Below are 22,876 nucleotides of genomic sequence, written 5' to 3'. Positions count from 1 at the left end.
CCAGTTTTTTACCGCAGACAAAAAACGTTACATGTAGCGTTTTTTCCAGACGCCGGACCGGCTGTTTTTGCCGGATCCAGCAAAAACCGGATACGCCACATAGGCATCCGGCGCAATGCGGCAATAATGAAACTCTATGGGGGAAAAAATGGATCCAGTGGCAACAGGCGCCGGATCCGGTTTTTACACGTTTCGCCGCATCGCGCCTGATGCACAAAAACTGATGTGTGAAAGTAGCCTAATACGCACCTTCAGCCGACGGGACATTAAGCCAATATATATTTTAGAACACCCACAGGTGGCATAATAAACCACCTGAATAGTGCTGCAAGTAATATGCTGGCGGATGGAAAAGGTACGTACTCCGTCAGCTGATTGAAAAGTAGATGTCCGTATAACATTTCTACAGGCCACAGAATGACCGCAAGGGAAGCATCCCTGTGGAGGACCACGGGACTCGAAGACATTTTTCTGATGGGGTATATAATGAGAATGCACCAGAAGGTCTCCCAAATTGGGACTCCTCCGGTAAGTCATGGCAGAAATTTAGTCAAACTTGGTTCAGTCTGTAAGATGTCCCAATGTCTGTCTAGGCATTCCCTCATTGTGTTCCACTCCCCATCGAATGTAGAAATGAATCTCACCATATCCCGTGAATCCCTCCTCTTCGGTGGAGGATGCAGGAGGGCCGAACGTTTGGATTTCCTGGCGCGATTGTAACCCCTTTTAATGCTACGATGACTGTAGCCCCTCATAAGGAATCACTCTTTTAAATCATCTGCCTGCTGCTGGAATTTCTGATCAAAGGAACAAATTCGACGCATATGCAAAAATTGTCCAATTGGGATGGCCCTAATCGTTGCATATGGATGGCAGGAGTCCGCATGGAGGAGACAATTGACGGAGGTAGGCTTCCTGTAGACATCCGTTTGCAAGTGCAGCTGTTGATCAACTACAATTTTAATGTCCAGGAAGTCCTCCTCCGTTTGACTGTAACTGTATGTCAATCTAATATTAAATCTATTAGAATTAAGTTCCTCCATGAAAAGTTGGAGTTGATGTTGCGACCCCTGCCAGATGATGAAGACATCATCTATATAACGTAACCAGTACTGCATATGGTCAACGGCCTGCACTCCCTCCTCTCCGAAGACCTCCCTCTCCCAGAACCCCAAAAAGAGGCCAGCGAAAGAGGGCGCACAGGTCGCGCCCATGTCAGTGCCGCATTGCTGTAAATAAAAAACGTTCTTGAAAATAAAAAAATTGTGAGTTAAAATGTCCTCCTGGCCACCGGTGTTCTCAGTGGCTGATATGATGGGTAGGTTTTGACTCCACTATGATCTTTTTACCGGGCTAAGTGCAATATATGCATGGATATTGTCCCCTTCTATTTCCCCGCCTGTACTAAAATATGAGGATTGCATTTCCATATAATGGCTATCTAATGGGGGTTTACAGGGTCCTTACTAGTTCACTTGCTGATTTTGTCAGCACATAATGAGGGATCTTATTCAACTTACCCTTATGTACCATTGACGCCACTGTTCAGGGTTCTTTTTTGTATCCGGTGATAATGACACTGTTCTTTTTCTTCATCAGATTTTATACATGCCTTTAATTGTCTTGCTCCCGACATTGTCTTTAATAAATAAAGTTGTTATTTTTCAATGTAGTTCTGGACTTAGTTCCTCCTGTTTTTTCTATGTCTGTAACCAAACAGTTTAGCTCCAAACTTGGCCAACAGTTTTTTTTCCAAGATGGATTTGGAGAAATAGCTGACAGAGACAATAGTAAGGGAATAAATGGTTGCAGGAATGGGAGAATACATTTAGCGATTACTGGGGGTTCCATTGGTGAATCCCCTGAAATCATACAATTATCATCTATCCTGTGCAGAGGTGATACATGCTCTCCTTTAATTAGAGACTTTTTATTTCCATCTTATTTGACTCAATAACAGTTCTTATGTTTTATTAGGTTACCAGCCTAGAATATCTGCAGGAAACAAGACCTATGAGTAAGAAAGGTTACATAATGGGAGCCAGGACTGCTCCACGCTTTCCAAAAGACAGTAAGGTAAATAACTCATTCTGTGCACAAAAGAATTGCACACATTAAGGCTTATGGATGATTGTGTCCTAAAGATAATCCCATTGATAGCCACTAGTATGGCGTAGAAACAGGCTACAATCTATATTATTTAGGTGACAATAAACACTTGCAATATGTAGTATGAGTATTTGTGTTGAGCATTCCGATACTGCAAATATCGGGTATCGGCCGATATTCACTGTATCGGAGTTCCGATACCGAGTAACGATATTTTTACAATATTGAATACTGGAATCGGAAGTTCCCATAATGCAATGAGCCAGTTGTGTTAGCCATGTTAACTAATGGCATGGCTGTGATTGGCTGCTGAAATGATGTCATCATGATGTGCGGTCTGTGCGTGCCTGCCGGGGGTCTGTGCGGGCCTGCCGGGGGTCTGTGCGGGCTGCCGGGGGTCTGTGCGGGCCTGCCGGGGTCTTTGCGGGCTGCCGGGGGTCTGTGCGGGCCTACCGGGGGGTCTGTATGGGCCTGCCGGGGGTCTGTGCGGGCTGCCGGGGGTCTGTGCGGGCCTGCCGGGGGTCTGTGCAGGCTGCTGGGGGTCTGTGCGGGCCTGCTGGGGGTCTGTGCGGGCCTGCTGGGGGTCTGTGAGGGCCTGCTGGGTGTTGTGTGTGTGTGTGCAAGCATCGTCCGATGGGACTACAAGTCCCATCGGGCTATGCCTGCTACAATGACAGCGATTGACACATTAGCCAATTATGGGACAGTAGTAGTCCCATAATCCCGTTAATGTGTTGAATGTAAAAAAAAACATACATACTACATACATACATACTACATATATACTGCATTCATACAGCATACATACTACATAATACATACTACACATATACTACATTCATACAACATACATACATACTACATACATACCACATATATACTACATTCATACAACATACATACATACTACATATATACTACATACTACATATATACTACATTCATACAACATACATACATATATACTACATATATATACTACATTCATACAACTTGCATACATACTACATAATACATACATACATATATACTACATTCATACAACATACATACATGCATATATACTACATTCATACTACATACATACATACATACTACATTCATACAACATACATACATACTACATATATACTACATTCATACAACATACATACGTACTACATAATACATACATACTACATATATACTACATTCATACAACATACATACATACTACATACATACTACATTCCTACAACATACATACATACATACTACATATATACTACATTCATACAACGTACATACATACTACATAATACATTGCATATTACATATATACTACATTCATGCAACATACATACTACATATATACTACATTCATACAACATACATACATACTACATACTTATTACATACATACAACATGCTACATACATACATACTACATACATACTACATACATACTACATACAATACATTCATACAATACATACAAATAGACATACAGTACATATAACATAGAGTACATACTCACCATCACTTGTCACTTTGATCCCCGAACCCAGTGTCATATCACTGTAAAAAATATTAAAATAACAAACAACCAATATACTCCCTGATCCACAGAAATCCACAAGTGTCCCACGACGATCTCCTGCAGTGCATCACTGAGAGGTTACTATAGTTCACTGGTCTCACTTTATGGCAAAAGCTGCGTGGGAACTTTCTCACACAGCAATGCCAAAAGTGATACTAGGGACTATTTTTTTAGTGGCGGAGGAATACAGTGCGGAAGGATGCCTACTTCCCGTCATTGTATTCCTGGTGCCCCTAGAGAGCGGTCGCATCAGCTGATGCTGCTGTTCTCCAGGGGAGATCGTCTTGGGACACTCAAGGAATTCTGCAGATCAGGGAGTATATTGCTAGTTTGTTATTTTAATATTTTTTACAGATGACACTGGCTTCGGGGATCAAGGTGACAAGTGATGGTGAGTATGTACTCTATGTTATATGTACTGTATGTCTATATGTATGTATTGAATGAATGTATTGTATGTAGTATGTATGTAGTATGTAGTATGTATGTTGTATGTCTGTAGCATGTTTTATGTATGTTGTATGTCTGCAGTATGTACTATGTATGCATGTATGTTGTATGAATGTAGTATATATGAAGTATGTATGTAGTATGTATGTTGTATATTTGTAGTATGTATGTATGTATGTATGTATGTATGTTGTATGAATGTAGTATATATGTAGTATGTATGTTTTGTTTGTTTTTTTACATTCAACACATTAGCCGGATGATGGGACTACTACTGTCCCATCATTGGCTAATGTGTCAATCACTGTCATTGTAGCAGGCATAGCCCGATGGGACTTGTAGTCCTATCGGACGATGCCTGCACACACACAGACCCCCGGCAGGCCCGCACAGACCCCCGAGAGGCACGTACAGACCCCGCCCGCACACACAGACACGCACAGTGTCCGCCCACACTCTTCCCCCCTCCCGAACTGGATGTGCAAGTAAAGAAAGGGGTGTTTTTAATTCCGATATTTGTGCCCCATTGAATTGCATGGGTTTCCGGTATCGGAATCGGCGATACCCGATACTTTTTGGGTATCGGTCCGATCCAATCCGATCCAATACTTCACGATATCGGATGGTATCGCTCTACACTAATGAGTACATAATCTTCCTTGGGATCATTGATATTTAGGTTTTTTTTGGCAATATCAGAAACTCTAGCCTAAGATATTTAAAGGTAAATTTTGTATATGCTCCATTTGTAAACTTTCGAATATAATTGATTTTTCTTTATAAAAATTGCGCCTTATGCAATAAGATTGGAGTGAGGACCCTCTACCCGTCCCTACTCACTTGGTCCTTGTGAAAAAAGCTGAATCTGAACATCCTAATTGATAACATTGGTTACTGGGTTGTCCAATTTATACTCGGATAGTACACATCAGTAAAATACGCTTGTCTGAACAAGCACTGAAGCAAAAGCTCAGTAACATAGATTTTATTTTCTGGCCACAAAATATAATACACTATCAGTATTATTCTACGATGTATATACAATGTGCATAGGACAAAAATGAAGCAATAAGACCATGATCACATGGCAGTATTTTGGTCAGTATTTCACATCAGTATTTGCAACCAAAACCAGGTTTGGGTCAAAACATTAGAATTAGTACATGTTTCTATTAGGCCGGAGTCACACTAAATGTATAAAAAATCATTCTGATTTTCACTGCCAAGAGTCGCACAGTGTAATGCAAGTGTCATGCAAGTGCAATCCGATTTTTCACACTTAGTGACGCGCCCACCAGGGCCGTGGGGTACCTGGAATCGGACCGGACAGTTCTATGGGGGAGGTCACAGGGCCATCATCCGTTTCGTGGCCCTGGCTGTGTCATAAAATAGAGGATAGTTACGTGGTCTTTAATTGTGACGCTACCCGTGATGTTCGGCAATGGGTGGCCAACAATGTGGTTTTGGTCCACTGGGGCTGATGTTGACGCAGCAAAGATGGTTCACCTCCCCTCGGGTAGAGCAGGGTCCCAGGGTTAATATATTTGATTGTTCCGATGGTGGTGAATGTTGGGGTGCAGAGAATAAGTGAAGGACACAGAGGGGTGCAGTTTTCTTTACCTTTTACTTGAACGTAGATGCAATCTGGGGTACCAATTACAGATGATGAATTGAGTTCGACTTGCCTGGAGGCATTCAGGGGATCCACCCTGCTAGGTGGGATTGGGGACCTTCCTTCTGCTCTCTCTTTTCGGGTCCATGCTGCTTGTAGCTAAGCTGTGGCCCTCTCCTGCGTGATGGTTTCTAACCTGTATGGCAGAGAGCGTGAGCCTATATCACGGGCACTGTCCTTTTCACTGTCAGCTCCGGGCTCTTGGTCTGTTGCCATGCCTTCAGGTGTTCGGTGTGGCCAGGGAGCTTGCAGTGCCCTGCCTTCCAGATTCGGCTGCCAGGACATACAGCACCTGCCCATCTAAGGACTCTGGCATCTTTTTTTATCAGCGCTTCGCTCTGGGGTTAGCTATATGCAATTTTAGCTCCCCAGAGCCCTTACCTTTGCTCCTGTCCCTTCCCTCTCCAGAGACCAACTGCCAACTCTCCTCTCTCACTGTCCTGTCACGAGCTCCAACTGGCTCCCGTTTCCATGATAACTCTCCTGTTTACTCTCTCAGCTGACTTCTTTGTGACTCGCTAATCCCACCTGCTGGCCAGAATTTATAAGGAAGCTCCCCTTTCTGGCCTGGAGCAAGAATTGACATGTACACTGTGCTACCTGGCATGGAGACCCCCCTGCCTCCAGGCATGACATCACCCCATAGAGGGATGCAATGTCACCATGGCAACCGGACTCTGGGGTGCCACACTTGCATCCGATTTACATCCGAATGCAGGTGCAGGGCGATTGCTATCCAATTGCAAAACTTACCACTGCGCTCGCGCTGACTTCAGAAAGGTGAAGTGAGTTCATTGGCTGTGAACTCCCATTCTGACAACGTGTGACATTTCTCACGCTAGCGGTGCTGTCAGACAGTTAATATTAGTTCACAGGGAGACACTGAGCACACGCTGCTCAGTGTCTCTGCTGGATGACAGGCTATATAGTCATATCATGCAACCACGCAGCCTGCCATTTAGATGTAGCAGACTTAAACCCATCGTGGGACAAATGGATTATCATCTTCTTAGCCGACATGTGAGCAATATTGTTTTTTATTTTAAGTTTTATGTAGGAGACAATGGCATCTGTGGAATGGGCAAGTTTGTGTCAATTAAGAATTATTAAATGAGTCTGTTTCATTCTTTCAGTTAAAGAACTTTTTTCTGTGTGTGTGTGTTTTTTTATACAATATAACTATGGGGTTAGTAATGAGGGTTTCTTATTGACGCCTATCCATTACTATCCTCGGGGCTTGATGACACCTGACAATACAAAGGTGATATCAACCCCCCAACTATTACCCCACTTGCCATCACTACAGGGCAAGTGGGAAGAGCGACTCTAAGTGGGAGAATTGGCACATCTTAGGCTAGTTTCACACTTGCGCCTTTTAGCGCAGCGTTTCGAGTGCACATGATACACATGTCAAAAATGCTTACAAACGCTTGTAAACTTGTTACGCTTGTAAACAAACGCTTGTTTTAGTCGCATCATCGTGCGCTTTATGGCAAAAAACGCTGCGTTTGTATGCGTTTTTATGCGTTTTTCAATGCGTTTGTATTTTTTATGCGCATGGAGTCACAATCACAGGATGAAAATCCTTGACCGATTAGTGCAACAGACTCCACCAATTGGACATCAGTGGGTGTGTGTTATGGGAGTTCTTTATATAGACCCTGTTTACAGCTAATTTTTTCACATTTGCTTGCTTTTTCTCTTGACGACATGGATCTGCACTGGAAGAGTTTTCACTTCAACTTGGATCTGGACATCAGGATGGCTCAGGCTTATGCAGTTGCTTGCCATCAACAACGGGAGAGAGAGACAGTGAAGACAGCTGTGGCGGCGTTTGTGGATACATCCCATTGTTGAACTCTGGGCAAGCCGTGGAGCGTACCACACCCTCTACAGTGAGCTCCAGGCAAACCCGGAGAAATTTACTGACTATACCCGGATGTCCCAAGAAAGCTTCAAGTATTTGCTTGGTCGTTTACAAGATGCCATCCGGAGACAGGACACACAGCTTCGTCGTGCGATTCCTCCGGAGGAACGGATCCTGGTCACAATACGGTGCGTAGTATAGCAAAAACAATGCCTGCATAATTTTTTTTTTCTCAGATGTACTGTTCCAAAGCTGGCAGAATTATTGTTCTGCCATGTACTTAACCAAAGGCTGCAGCATTATTTTTATACCATGTAGTAAAGCAAAGGCTGCCTATTTATTGTTATGCCTTTTTTTTTTCTTTTTTTACATTTTATTTTTTGGTGTAGTAAACATCCATATACACAAATATTAATTTTTGTTGTTTCTTTGTTTCACAGATTCCTGGCTACTGGAGAGACCCTCTCTTCACTGCACTTCCAGTACCGGCTTGGAATATCCACTTTGTCTGGAATAGTTGTGGACACCTGCCTGGCTTTGTGGGATGTTCTCTGTCCTGAATTTCTGCCCCTGCCCACCATGGAAAAGTGGAGTGAAATTGCTGAACGATTCTGGACAGTCTGCAATTTCCCAAACTGTTTGGGTGCGGTGGATGAGAAACACATCCGGATTATAAAACCAAAAAGAACTGGATCAGAGTACCATAACTACAAAAAGTACTTCTCTACAGTACTCATGGCCATTTCTGATGCAGACTGTAAGTTTGTTGCAGTGGACATTGGGGCATTTGGCCGTGGGAATGACTCCCAGGCTTTTAAGAACTCTGACATGGGCCGGAGGTTGTATGGCAACCAGTTCAATTTCCCCAAGCCACGGCTTCTTCCCAACACCGAAGGTCCGCCACAGCCCTTTGTAATGGTTGGGGATGAGGCATTCCAGATGTACCAAAACCTGCTCAAACCCAACTCCAGCAGGGACTTGGACCACACCAAAAGAATTTTTAATTACAGGCTGACCAGGGCCAGAAGAACTGTGGAGTGTGCATTTGGTATACTTGTCTCCAGATGGCACATTCTCAACCCCTTGCCTAAATTTACTCAGCACCCTCTCAGGTTATCCGTTGAAGTTAGCCAAATGAGGGACCAATTTGCGGCCTACTTCAACTCAGATGTAGGACGGTTGGCCTGGCAAGAGCAAATGGTGTAACAAAGTTTACTTTTTTGTGTATGTTAATAAAAAACCTGTGTTGATACCTGTACCGAGTGCACTCTGTCTTTTTACGCTTCAATACAATAATCAACTGGCCAGGTGTACAAGTGAATTCATGATACTGGGTTTTGTGAATCCTGAATTTACTAGTACTCATGATCAGGTGACTATACATACACACAAGTTGTATGATCTTTATTATCTCTACACTTTGAGTTCAGTTTGATGCAACAGTGGAGATAATACAACTAATTTTTGTGTCACATGGCATGATGTTAAAAATATTGATTTGGGAATGCAGTAGCATCCCTAACTATTTATGAGACCTAACGCTGTGACTACTAATATTTGTATTTTCATTACTGTGGCCAGTTTGAACGCAGACAGTAGACATAATAAAGTTTACACAAGTAGGGGGCGTGGCCTGGATCTCACACAGGGAGGACGTGTTTTATGGCAGCTCCCGCTTCCAGCCACAAATCCACCTTATTTGGCCCAGACGAAAGTGGCAAAAACGATTTTTGAAGTACCCCGGGCTTGGAGGAGAAGGTGAGGGGCGGTGGGGAGAAGAGAGGGGCTGCTGATCTCTGCCGTGACACCGGAGCGCAGAGCGGCCTCGTGGGGGGTGCTGCAGCGCTGGAGAGAGACGGGCGCCATCTTTACATACCCCTGAGCACAAGGCCTGGAAACCGGACCGCAGGAGGCCCGTTAGAGTAAAAGGCGGTGAGAGGGAGCCCCCGGTGAGCTGTCTGTGGGGCCTGCGGGGATCATCATCATTATCATTATCGGTACGTGCGGTGGAGGAGGGTGCTGGCTCTGGGCCAGACGGGTTGTTGACGGCCCCCTACTTTCACTGAGACATTTCCCTGGGACTGAGTTGTTTTTTGAACAGGGGATATCGCTCTCCCCACATAGAGGAGCTGCTGTCAGCAGATTTATGAGCCATTGGTGAGGAGGACATTGTGTCTTTTCTGAAGCGCCACGGTGGGGAGTTGGTGTTACCTTATCCCTACCGGCTCCAGCAGATCCCCACGGATGTTTCCATATATTAACCCCTCGCCCTCCAAGTTGCATGGGGCTATTTTCATATAGAAAAATGCACTACTAGACTTTTCTTGACGCACGGGTGGTAAATTAAAGGTGCGCTTCAATCAAGCAAAATGGTCAAAACTAACAAAGAGCGTGCAAAACCGTTGGCTGCAGAGGCGTATAGAAGCAAACAGGGTGAAATGGATAAATTTTTGAGAAATAAATCTGCTTCGTCTAAGCCTAATGCTAAAAGGCTCCCTGCAGAGGTTGTGGAGGAGGAGCATGTCGAGGACTCTGACTCCAGTGATGATGCTTCAGGCAGCGATGTCGCTCAATCAGATTCTGGGAAGCTTTCTAGATCATTTTTTAAAAAATTATTAGCACAAGCTATAAAACCATTAGTTAATGAGATATCTGGTATGAGAGCGGACTTGCTACACATTGGTAATAGAGTGGAGTCTTTGGAGTCCTCTCAGTCCTCTATCATTAGCCACTCCAATGCCACATGTTTACTTTACATCAGCACAATTTTGGAACCAAAATTATTTTTAGGACCACATCACATTTGAAGCCACTTTGAGGGGTCTATATGATAGAAAATACCCAAAAGTGACACCATTCTAAAAACTGCACCCCTTAAAGTGCTCAAAACCACATTCAAGAAGTTTATTAACCCTTTATGTGCGTCACAGGAATTTTTTTGAATATTTAAAAAAAATGAACATATAACTTTTTTTCATAAAAAAATACTTCAGGTTCAATTTTTTTTATTTTACCAAGGGTAACAGGAGAAATTGGACTGCAAAAGTTATTGTGCAATTTGTCCTGAGTACGCAGATACCTGATATGTGGGGGGGAACCACTGTTTCGGTGCATGGCAGAGCTCAGAATGGAAGGAGCGCCGTTTGACTTTTTCAATGCAAAATTGGCTGGAATTCAAATTGGACGCCATGTCACTTTTGGAGAGTCCCTGATGTACCTAAACAGTGGAAACCCCCTACAAGTGACCCCATTTTGGAAACTAGACCCCCCAAGGAACTTATCTAGATATGTGGTGAGAACTTTGAACCCACAAGGGCTTTACAGAAGTTTATAACGTACAGCGGTACAATTAAAAAATCATATTTTTTCCACAAAAATGATCTTTTCACCCCAATTTTTATTTTCCCAAGGGTAACAGGACCCTAAAAGTTATTGTGCAATTTGTCCTGAGTACGCTGTACCCCACATGTGGGGGTAAACCACTATTTGGGCGCATGGCAGAGCTCGGAAGGGAAGCAGCGCCATTTGACGTTTTTGGCTGGAATTGAGATCGGACACCATGTCGCGTTTGGAAAACTCCTGATGTACCAAAACAGTGGAAACCCCCCACAAATGACACCATTTTGGAAACTAGACCCCCTAGGGAACTTATCTAGATGTGTGGTGAGCACTTTGACCCCCCCAGTGCTTCACAGAAGTTTATAATGCCCGGGCGTGAAAATAAAAAATTTGTATTTTTTCCACAAACATGATCTTTTAGTCACCATTTTTTTATTTTCCCAAGGGTACCAGGAGAAATTGGACCCCAAAAGTTGTTGTCCAATTTGTCCTGAGTATGCTGATACCCCATATGTGGGAGAAAACTACTGTATGGGCACACGTCGGGGCTCGGAAGGGAAGTAGTGACGTTTTGGAATGCAGACTTTGAATGAATGGTCTGCGAGTGTCATGTTGCCTTTGGAGAGCCCCTAATGTACCTAAACAGTGGAAACCCCCCACAAATGACACCAATTTGTAAACTAGACCCCCCTAGGAACTTATCTAGATGTGTGGTGAGCACTTTGAACCCCCCAGTGCTTCACAGAAGTTTATAACGCCCGGGCGTGAAAATAAAAAATTCGTATTTTTTCCACAAACATGATCTTTTAGTCACCATTTTTTTATTTTCCCAAGGGTACCAGGAGAAATTGGACCCCAAAAGTTGTTGTCCAATTTGTCCTGAGTATGCTGATACCACATATGTGGGAGAAAACTACTGTATGGGCACACGTCGGGGCTCGGAAGGGAAGTAGTGACGTTTTGGAATGCAGACATTGATGGAATGGTCTGCGGGTGTCATGTTGCCTTTGGAGAGCCCCTAATGTACCTAAACAGTGGAAACCCCCCACAAATGACCCCATTTTGAAAACTAGACCCACTAAGGAACTTATCTAGATGTGAGGTGAGCACTTTGAACCCCCAAGGGCTTCACAGAAGTTTATAATGCCAGGGCATAAAAATAAAAAAATCGTATTTTTTACAGAAACATGATCAATTAGTCCCCAATTTTTTCATTTTCCCAAGGGTAACAGGAGAAATTGGACCCCCAAAAGTTGTTGTCCAATTTGGCCTGAGTACGCTGACACCCCATATGTGGGAGAAAACTACTGTATGGACACACGTCGGGGCTCGGAAGGGAAGCAGTGACGTTTTGGAATGCAGACTTTGATGGAATGGTCTGCGGGTGTCATGTGCGTTTGGAGAGCCCCTGATGTACCTAAACTATTGAAACTCCCCACAAGTGACCCCATTTTGGACACTAGACCCCCCACGGAACTTATCTAGATGTGTGGTGAGCACTTTGAACCCCCAAGTGCTTCACAGAAGTTTATAACACTCGGACGTGAAAATAAAAAAATCATTTTTTTCAACAAAAATGATATGTTTGCCCCCAATTTTTTATTTTCCTAAGGGTAACAGGAGAAATTGGACCCCAAAAATTGTTTTGCAATTTGTCCTGAGTAGGCTGATGCCCTACATGTGGGGGTAAAACACTGTTTGGGCGCATGGCAGAGCTTGGAAGGGAAGGAGCACCATTTGACTTTTTCAACTCAGAATTGGCTGGAATTGAGATCAGACGCCATGTTGCATTTGGAGAGCCCCTGATGTGCCCAAACAGTGGAAACCCCCCAATTATAACTCCAACCCTAACCCCAACACACCCCTAACCCTAATCTGAGCCCTAACCCTAGCCCTAAGCCTAGCCCTAACCCTAGCCCTAACCCTAACCCTAGCCCTAACCCTAGCCCTAACCCTAACCCTAGCCCTAACCCTAACCCTAGCCCTAACCCTAGCCCTAACGGGAAAATGGAGATAAATACTTTTTTTTAATTTTATTATTTTTCCCTAACTAAGGGGGTGATGACGGGGGGTTTGATTTACTATTTATGGCGGTTTTTATATTTGGCAGCTGTCGCACGCTAAAAGACGCTTTTTATTGGAAAAATAGTTTTTGCATCACCACATATTGAGAGCTATAATTTTTCCATATTTTGACCCACCGAGTCATGTGAGGTCTTATTTTTTGTGGGACGAGTTGACGTTTTTATTGGTACCATTTTCGGGCACGTGACTTTTTTGATCGCTTTTTATTCCTATTTTTGGGACGCAGAATGAACAAAAACCAGCGTTTCATGAATTTCTTTTGGGGGGGTGCGTTTACACCGTTCCGCGTGCGGTAAAATTGATAAAGCGGTTTTATTCTTCGGGTCAGTACGGTTACAGCGATACCTCATTTATGTCATTTTTTTATGTTTTTGTCGGTTTTATGCAATGAAAACTATTTTATATAAAAAATAATTATTTTTGCATCGCTTTATTCTGCGAGCTATAACTTTTTTATTTTTTCGCTGATGATGCTGTGTGGTGGCTCGTTTTTTGCGGGACAAGATGACGTTTTCAGCGGTACCATGGATATTTATATGTGTCTTTTTGATCGCGCGTTATTACACTTTTTGTTTGGCGTTATGACAATAAATCATTATTTTTTGCTTCGTTTTTTATTTTTATTTTTTAAGGGGTTCGCTAAAGGGGTTAACTAATGGGACAGTTTTATAGGGCGGGTCATTACAGATGCGGCGATACCTAATATGTGTACTTTTATTGTTTTTTTTTTATTATTATTTCCAAAAAATGGATTTATTGGGGGAATATTTTTTTTTTTTTTCTAATTTATTTGGCGATTTTTTTTAAATTATTTTAACACTTTTTTTTATTTTTTTTTTTACTTTATTAAATAGTCCCAGGTGGGACATCACTGTCCTGTGACAGATCGCTGATCTGTCACATCACAGATCGCTGTGACAGATCAGCGATCTGACACAGGCACTGCAGAAGGCTTCCTCAGGCCCCCGAAGGCCCCCATCGCCATCTTGGATTCGGGGGCCTGGAGGAAAGGAGCCCCCCGCAGCAGCGCTGCACATTGCGCTGCCGTGGGGGGCTCAGGGAAGCACGGAGGGAGCCCCCTCCCTGCAGATGCTTCCCTTTAACCCCCGGTACACCGCAATCATGTTTGATCGTGGTGTGCAAGGGGTTAACGTGTCGGGGGCGGTCCGTGACCGCCCCTGACACATTGTGCCGGGTGTCAGCTGTGATAATCAGCTGACACCCGGCCGCGATCAGCGGCGCTCACCACGTGGGCGCCGCTGATCGCGCTAGACGTACTATCCCGTCTATGGGCATAGGGGCCCAGGTCCCATGGACGGGATAGTACGTCTGATGGCAGAAAGGGGTTAATGATGTTAAAACACACCATAGTCAATTAACTGTGTATGATACAAGGCAAGGTAACAATAGATAGGCATTGCACTCAACACCATCCTCTATTCAGTCTGTGCTATATTACCTGACTGAAGAGACTGTTGGGGAAAATACAAGTCATATAGATTGTGTTTTTGACTACACATATCTCCAAGATTGACACGCGAAACATGTGTCAGTGATGGAGCAATGTGGTGACAAATACGCAAAATGTACGGCGCAGTGTGTGAAAGACACATTAAACAAACCTTTTTTTGACCAAACAAAATTTGAACATTTATTTTTTTAGGAAAAAAAATATTTTTCTTTTGAAGGACGTTTGGGGGAAGAGTGGGCTACTTTGGGGGAGTGGAGAGATGAGGGATGGCTGGAAATTGAGGAAGGGATTCTAGGTGAAGGGGCGACTAAAGTACTGGGGGAAAGGAGCTCAGGCATAGAAACGGAGGCAGGTTGAGAAATATTGGAAGGAGAGGGGGGACTGACAAACAAAGTCTTTTGTTTCTTGGTCTTCTTTGGGGCAGGAGTCAACTGCCTGGACCGACTACCACCGTGTGACCGCCTTACATTGGTTGACCACCTAGAGATGTTGGACCGTGTCCGGGATGAAAAAAATATTGACTGTGGGTCTCCTGTTGTGAGTTCCTTCTCTGGTTCACCAGTTGTGAGTTTCCCTTCCAGACTCCCTCTGGTGGTGACAGGAGGTGGTGAGACTGGTTTGATCGGTGGAGGTCTGCCACCTGAGAATGAGGATGACGATTGGACCTCAGGATACTCAGATTGGATTTAAGACAGCCGACGCCCTATTCAGTTGCTGGTGATTCCTTCTGGCTTGTCAGCTCTTGGTTTTCAGCTCTGTTCCAGTCATCTAAAGCTAAGTTTTTCTGCTAATGTTCACACTTGATTTTGTTGGTCTATTCAGTTTTTTGTGTGGTCAGCCAGCCCCGGCTGGGGGCTGTGCTGAATTTCCACTCTTATTTATCAGTATTTTGCCAATTGGCTTTTTGTCCCTTACTAGTTCGGTCTCTTTTTGCTCTGTCTCAGAATATTTCAGAGTGCTGATATAGTGGGAGAAGTCTAGTGACTTCAGGGTTAATTTTGCTATCAGAAGTGTTGGACATGATTTTTGTAGGGTTTTTTGCAGGTTGCAGACAGTGTCTTTCCTTTCCTTTCCTGTCTAGTTAGTTTGGGCCCCATCATTTGCTCAGCCTATTTTCCTGCCTGTGTTTGTGCCTTCATCTTGTTTCACTGTCAATACATGTGTGGGGGCTATCTATTCCTTTGGGGTCTGCTCTGGGGCAGTTAGTTTTCCCTTTTCTTGCTTTAGGCTTATTTAGTCCTCCGCCCGTGACAAGGCGTCTAGGAACATCGTAGGCACGCTCGACGGCTACTGCTAGTTGTGTGGTAAGATCAGGGATCTGCAATCTGCATAGTTACCAACCTCTCTGGTTTTCTGTGACTTAGCTTGTAATGCTTTCTTCTCCTCTGTGACCCATTCACAACAGAATCACCAGCCATACCGCAGATTCTAGGGTACTCAAAAGCAGGAAGAAGTTGTTAAATGAAAAAAAAGTGTCAGAATTTTTTTTTTTTATATATATACATTCTTTCCTCTTTTTTCTCTGGGGCCGTAGGAGGATTTTTTTTTTCTTTTTCCTAATGGAGATTAAGCAATTGTCTGATCGTGTGGAGCAGCTTGCTGCTGAAGTGCAGGGAATTTCCACCTACCTCATTCAGTCACATGCTGCTGAACCTAAGATCCTACTCCTGATTTGTTTTCTGGGGATCGGTCTAACTTTCTGAATTTTAAGAATAATTGTAAATTATTTCTGGCCTTGAAGCCTAGTTCATCGGGGAGCTCTGTGCAGCAGGTAAAAATTGTCATCTCCTTGCTGCGCGGCGATCCCCAGGATTGGGGTTTTTCTCTGACACCAGAAAATCCTATTCTGACTAATGTGGATGCATTTTTTCAAGCCTTGAGGTTGTTGTATGATGAACCTAATTCTGTTGATCAAGCTGAGAGAACCCTGTTGGCATTAAACCAGGGTCAGGATTCTGCAGAGTTATACTGTCAAAAATTCCAACAGTGGGCAGTCCTTACTACATGGAATGATGCATTGGCAGCTCTCTTTCGGAAGGGTTTATCAGAGACCATAAAAGATGTTGTGGTGGGATTTCCTGTTCCCTCTGGTCTGGATGATTCTATGTCATTAGCCATTCAAGTTGATCGGCGTTTACGTGAACGTAAAACTACACGGGAGGCGCTGCCACCTTTTGAACAAATGTCTGAACCTATGCAATGTGATGGGGTTTTGTCTAGGGCGCAACGTCAGGAGTTTAGAAGGCTTAATAAGCTGTGTTTTTTCTGTGGAGACGTCTCTCATACTATTTATGTCTGCCCAAAACGAGAGAAATGTTTTGGACACACATTTGCTGTGGGCAGTGTACAACCTAAGTTTCTTTTGGCAATTACTCTGATCTGCTCCTTATCCACATTTTCCACGAAGGCTTTTGTGAATTCAGGAACAGCGTTGAATCTGATGGATTTGAACTTTGCTAAACGTTGTGGTTTTTCCATGATGCCTCTGCAGATGCCTATTCCTTTGAGGGGTATTGATGCTACACCTTTGGCAGAGAATAAACCTCAGTTTTGGACCCAGGTGACAATGCGAGTTGCCCCAGACCACCAAGAAATTTGTAAATTTTTGGTGCTGCATAATTTGCATGATACTATTGTTCTGGGTTTTCCCTGGTTGCAAACTCATAATCCAGTTTTGGATTGGAAATCTGGGTCTGTGGTGAGTTGGGGTTGTCAGTGTGTTCTTAGGGACGCTCCTGTTTTCTCCACCTCTCCTCAGTCTCATGATATTCCTGATTATCTAGCCGATTTTTCTGATGTATTTAGTGAGAGCAAGTCTGCGTCTTTGCCTCCTCATAGGAGTTATGACTGTGCAATTGAGTTGGTGCCTGGGTGTAAATTTCCCAAGGGTCGGCTTTTCAACTTATCAGTACCCGAACATGATGCTATGCGATCCTATATTAAGGAGTCATTGGAGAAGGGTCATATTAGACCATCCTCGTCACCTTTAGGTGCTGGGTTTTTTTTTGTGGCCAAGAAAGATGGTTCATTAAGACCGTGCATTGATTATCGTTCCCTTAGCAAGATGACGGTTAAATATCAGTACCCGTTACCTCTGATGTCTGATTTATTCTCCAGAGTTAAGAGTGCCTGCTGGTTTACTAAGCTTGACCTCAGGGGGCGTATAATCTTATTCGCATCAAGCACGGGGATGAATGGAAGATGGCGTTTAATACTCCGGAGGGACATTTTGAGTACCTGGTGATGCCTTTTGGGCTCACTAATGCCCTTTTGTCTTCCAGTCCTTTATGAATGATCTTTTCCGTGACTTTGTGGATAAGTTTTTGATCATCTATCTGGATGATATTTTGATCTTTTATAGTGATTGGGATTCTCATGTGGAACACGTCCGGACTGTGTCCGGATTTTGAGGGAGAATTCCCTGTTTGTTAAGGGGTCGAAATGCCTCTTTGGTGTACAGAGGATTTCATTTTTGGGATTTATCTTACCTCCATCGACTATTGAAATGGACCCGGCCAAGGTACAGGCCATTTATGATTGGGTTCAGCCTACTTCTTTGAAGGCCCTCCAGAAGTTTTTGGGTTTTGCTAATTTCTATAAGAAATTTATAGGTAATTTTTCTGGTATTGTCAAACCACTGACTGATCTGACCAAGAAGGGCGCTGATGTGCTGAATTGGTCTCCTGAGGCTATCTCAGCATTTCAGGAGCTTAAGCAGAGATTTACTTCAGCTCCAGTTTTACGGCAACCTGATGTCTCACTTCCATTTCAGGTGGAGGTAGATGCTTCTGAGATTGGTGCAGGAGCTGTTTTGTCCCAAAAAGACCCTGTGACTTCTAAGACGAATCCCTGTGCCTTCTTTTCTCGAAAGTTCTCCCCATTTGAACGCAACTATGACGTGGGGAATCGGGAATTGTTGGCCATGAAGTGGGCATTTGAGGAGAGGAGACATTGGTTGGAGGGAGCTAGATATCAAGTTGTGGTCCTCACCAATTACAAGAATTTGATTTATCTGGAGTCGGCCAAACGCTTGAATCCTAGACAGGCTAGATGGGCCTTGCTTTTCACGCGTTTTAATTTTATGGTCTCTTTTCTTCCGGGCACTAAGAATGTTAAGGCAGACGCCCTTTCTAGGAGTTTCTTTGCTGATTCTCTTAGTGTGACCAAGCCTACTACCATACTAGGTGAGGGGGTAGGTCTTTCTACCATTTCGCCCGATTTGAGACGCGCCCTGGAGGAATTTCAGGAGGATAAACCTGAGCATTGCCCTATGGGAAAATTGTTTGTCCCTGACCAGTGGAGAAAGAGAGAGATGTCTGAAATTCATTGCTTCGCATTGGCTGGTCATCCAGGTATTTTTGGTACCAGAGATTTGGTGAGTCAGTCCTTTTGGTGGCCTGCCTTATCTCGTGACGTCAGGATTTTTGTACAGTCCAGTTGGACTTGTTATCGGTTTAAACCCTGTTCTCATTCTAGTGGGTTGCTGATGCCCTTGCTGGTGCACAAGAGGCCATGGACACATATCTCAATGGATTTTATTTCTGATCTTCCTGTCTCTCAGAAAATGGCTGTTATCTGGGTTATTTGTGATAGATTTTCGAAGATGGTCCATCTTGTACCACTCCTAAAGTTGCCATCTTCCACTGAGTTGGTGCCCTTGTTTTTACAACAAGTGGTTCGGTTACATGGGATTCCTGAGAACATTGTGTCCGACAGAGGAGTCCAGTTTGTTTCCAGATTCTGGAAAGCCTTTTGTTCCAATCTGGGAATTTAGTTATCCTTCTCCTCCGCGTTTCATCCCCAGACCAATGGACAGACTGAGAGAACAAACCAGACCTTGGAGTCTTATTTGAGATGTTTTATATCTGCTGATCAGGATGATTGGGTCTCATTTTTGCCCTTGGCCGAATTCGCACTGAACAATAGAGCTAGTTCTGCCACTTTGATGTCACCCTTTTTCTGTAATTTTGGGTTTCATCCTCGATTCTCTTCAGGGCAAGTGGAATCTTCGTCCTGCCCAGGGGTGGACACTGTGGTTAAGAGAATGCAGCAGATATGGGACCAAGTGGTGGATAAGTTGTCACTCTCTCAGGAAAAGGCCCAGCGATTTTCCAACCGGCATAGGACCATTGGTCCCCGGTTTAAAGTGGGTGATATGATTTGGTTGTCGTCTAAGAATATTGCTATGAAGGTTGCATCTCCTAAATTTAAGCCAAGATTTATTGGTCCTTATAAGATTTTGGAAATTCTTAATCCTGTTTCGTTTCGATTGGCTCTTCCAGTTACGTTCAAGATCCATAACGTATTTCACAAATCTCTGTTGAAGAGGTTTGTTGAGCCAGTGGCTCCTATGGCAGCACCTCCTGACCCTGTGTTGGTCGAAGGCAATGTGGAATATGAGGTAGAGAAAATATTGGATTCTTGTTTGGTTAGACGGAGACTCCAGTATTTGGTCAAATGGAAGGGTTATGGTCAGGAGGATAATTCTTGGATCTCTGCCTCCGATATTCATGCCAATAGATTGGTTTGTGCTTTTCACCGGGCCCATCCTGATCGGCCTGGTGGCGTGGATGAGGGTTCGGTGACCCCTCCTCAAGGGGGTTGTGAGTTCATTCTCTGGTTCACCAGTTGTGAGTTCCCCTTCCAGACTCCCTCTGGTGGTGACAGGAGGTGGTGAGGCTGGTTTGATTGGTGGAGGTCTGCCACCTGAGAATGAGGATGACTATTGGACCTCAGGATTCTCAGATTGGATTTAAGACAGCCAATGCCCTATTCAGTTGCTGGTGATTCCTTCTCTTGATTTTCACCTCTGTTCCAGTCATCTAAAGCTAAGTTTTTCTGCTAATGTTCACACTTGATTTTGTTGGTCTATTCAGTTTTTTGTGTGGTCAGCCAGCCCCGGCTGGGGGCTGTGCTGAATTTCCACTCTTATTTATCAGTATTTTGCCAATTTGCTTTTTGTCCCTTACTAGTTCGGTCTCTTTTTGCTCTGTCTCAGAATATTTCAGAGTGCTGATATAGTGGGAGAAGTCTAGTGACTTCAGGGTTAATTTTGCTATCAGAAGTGTTGGACATGATTTTTGTAGGGTTTTTTGCAGGTTGCAGACAGTGTCTTTCCTTTCCTTTCCTGTCTAGTTAGTTTGGGCCCCATCACTTGCTCAGCCTATTTTCCTGCCTGTGTTTGTGCCTTCATCTTGTTTCACTGTCAATACATGTGTGGGGGCTATCTATTCCTTTGGGGTCTGCTCTGGGGCAGTTAGTTTTCCCTTTTCTTGCTTTAGGCTTATTTAGTCCTCCACCCGTGACAAGGCATCTAGGAACATCGTAGGCACGCTCGACGGCTACTGCTAGTTGTGTGGTAAGATCAGGGATCTGCAATCTGCATAGTTACCAACCTCTCTGGTTTTCTGTGACTTAGCTTGTAATGCTTTTTTCTCCTCAGTGACCCATTCGTAACAGTCTCCCCTCTGCTGTTCGGGTTTGGCACTGGTGGTGTTCCTTGAAGCAGAGTATGTGGTATCGGTGCTCCTAGAAGGAGAAGTGTTGTCGGTACTTCTTGTGGAAGAAGTGATGGCGGTGCTCCTACAAGAAGTGTTCTCATTGCTTCTTGTGGGAGTAGTGGTGGCGGTGCTCCTATGAGGCGAATGTTGGCGGTGCTCCTCTGATGAGGAGTGGTGGCGGTGCTCCTGGAATGATGCGGAGTGGTGGTGGTGCTCCCATGCTGCTGCTGAGTGGTGGCGGTGCTCCTAGCTGGAGATGTTGGGTCAGTGCTCCGAACAGGAGAACAGGTGGCAGTGGCCCAAGCTGCTTTTGGGGTGGTGGTGCGCCAAGATTGCATAACAGTGGCAGTACAGGTGCTCCAGACAGGAGCAGTGCTTGACATGGTGGTGGCGGGGGTGGAGTGTCCAGGAGCACTCGGCATTGGTGTTGTATAGTGGTGTCCAGCTTGGCTAGGAATGCAGGTGGCCATACAGTGGTATGCAGCAGAAGTCGGTACTGTGGTGAAGCGAGTTAGTGGTGGCACAGGTGGAAATGACAACACTGACTGCTGCACGTACTGATTCTGCTGCATAACCTGTAAGTAAGCAGTGTTACAGGCTTGTAACACATTCAGCTGTTGCTCAGGACTAAGGTGATCCGCCATGTCCCATTCAATTTTACTAAAGAAATGGTGCTCTGGTCTGTTGAGGTCGGCCTCCAGCCGGTCAAGGCGCTGGTCGGAAGAGTGGAAGAGGTGTTCCATGAGGTTAAAACCACGTTCCATTAGTGAAAAACCACTTTTCACTCTTTCGAACAGCGACTTGAGGCTGGCATGAAAGGCCTCGCTCAAGTGCATGAACTCGGGCAAGACAGGCCTGTCCGAGGCCCTCTGCCGCTGGCGGGTAGTGCCCACATAACCAGTGGCAGAGACCTGGGACAGGGGAACACCTGATTGACCAGTTTCCTGGTCACCAGCTGTCTGTCTGTGTTGCAGACCTGCAAGTTGCTTCCTGGCTGTCGGATGGCTGGGACAGGTCCGAGGTCGATTGATGAAGGACCGCACCAGGGACAGGTTGCAGGGTGCTGCTCCAGGTGCTGCGGAAAGAAAAGCAAAACATTAGTATCATGCATTAACAAGAAGCATCAGCTGTGGAATATAAAATCACCGATTACATTCAATTAAAACAAAAAAAAAATAAAAATTATACTTGCGCTCTGGTGGCAAGGACCAGTAGGAATTCCAACGCGCAATGATAGCGGTACTTTGCTTTGGTCCTTGCTGCTGAACCACTGCGAACCTGTCCCTCAGCATGAACATCAGCGTTGAAGCGGTCCTTCATCGAGCGCCGTGTGTGGATTTTGTTCACTGTTGAAAAAATGTTTTAAAAAATATTATACAATGCACTGATGGCAAACACTGTATCATCACACACACCTGAGTGACCTTGTCAAACAGTCAATGCGGCATCCCAAAAGAATTCAAGACACAATGCATTCACTGTTGAACCTGAGAACACTGGTGTGTTTACTGCAAGAATATATCTTGCAGTAAACACACAAGTATCATCAGCAGCAAGAGTGCAAGCATGATCAATACAGCATTACAATACACACTGCATTCATTGTTGATCCTGAGGACACTGTTATGGTCCCTGTCTATCAGGAAAAAAAACATTATCCTCAGGACCAAGAGTCAATGCAGCATCTCACAACAAGGAAATACTTACTAAACGCCTTTTTTTAAGCTGCAGAGGCGCTGTCCCAGCCCTCCATCAACGCTGCGGCCACCTCATTCCAGAGCTGCCGGCTCATCACAGTGTTCTT

The 22,876-nt window shown here is 44.4% G+C and overlaps 1 protein-coding gene across 2 annotated transcripts in view; it reads left to right on the top strand.

Annotated features, from left to right (window-relative positions):
- The window catches only part of CIMAP3 (ciliary microtubule associated protein 3), an 87,069-nt gene that overhangs the window by 45,188 nt on the left and 19,005 nt on the right, over nucleotides 1–22,876 (top strand). Inside the window, exon 3 of one of the 2 annotated variants that reach the window (XM_073560745.1) lies at nucleotides 1,978–2,076. The exons of the other annotated variant lie outside the window; for it this stretch is intronic. Coding sequence (XP_073416846.1) covers nucleotides 1,978–2,076 — 99 coding nt within the window. The remainder of the gene's footprint in view (nucleotides 1–1,977; nucleotides 2,077–22,876) is intronic. 2 annotated transcript variants of the gene reach the window in all.

This window comes from Dendrobates tinctorius, unplaced genomic scaffold (assembly GCF_039654945.1).
Source record: "Dendrobates tinctorius isolate UK_male_01 unplaced genomic scaffold, ASM3965494v1 ptg000304l, whole genome shotgun sequence".
Classification (NCBI taxonomy): Eukaryota; Metazoa; Chordata; class Amphibia; order Anura; family Dendrobatidae; genus Dendrobates; species Dendrobates tinctorius.
This window is presented reverse-complemented; position numbering and strand designations above follow the sequence as displayed.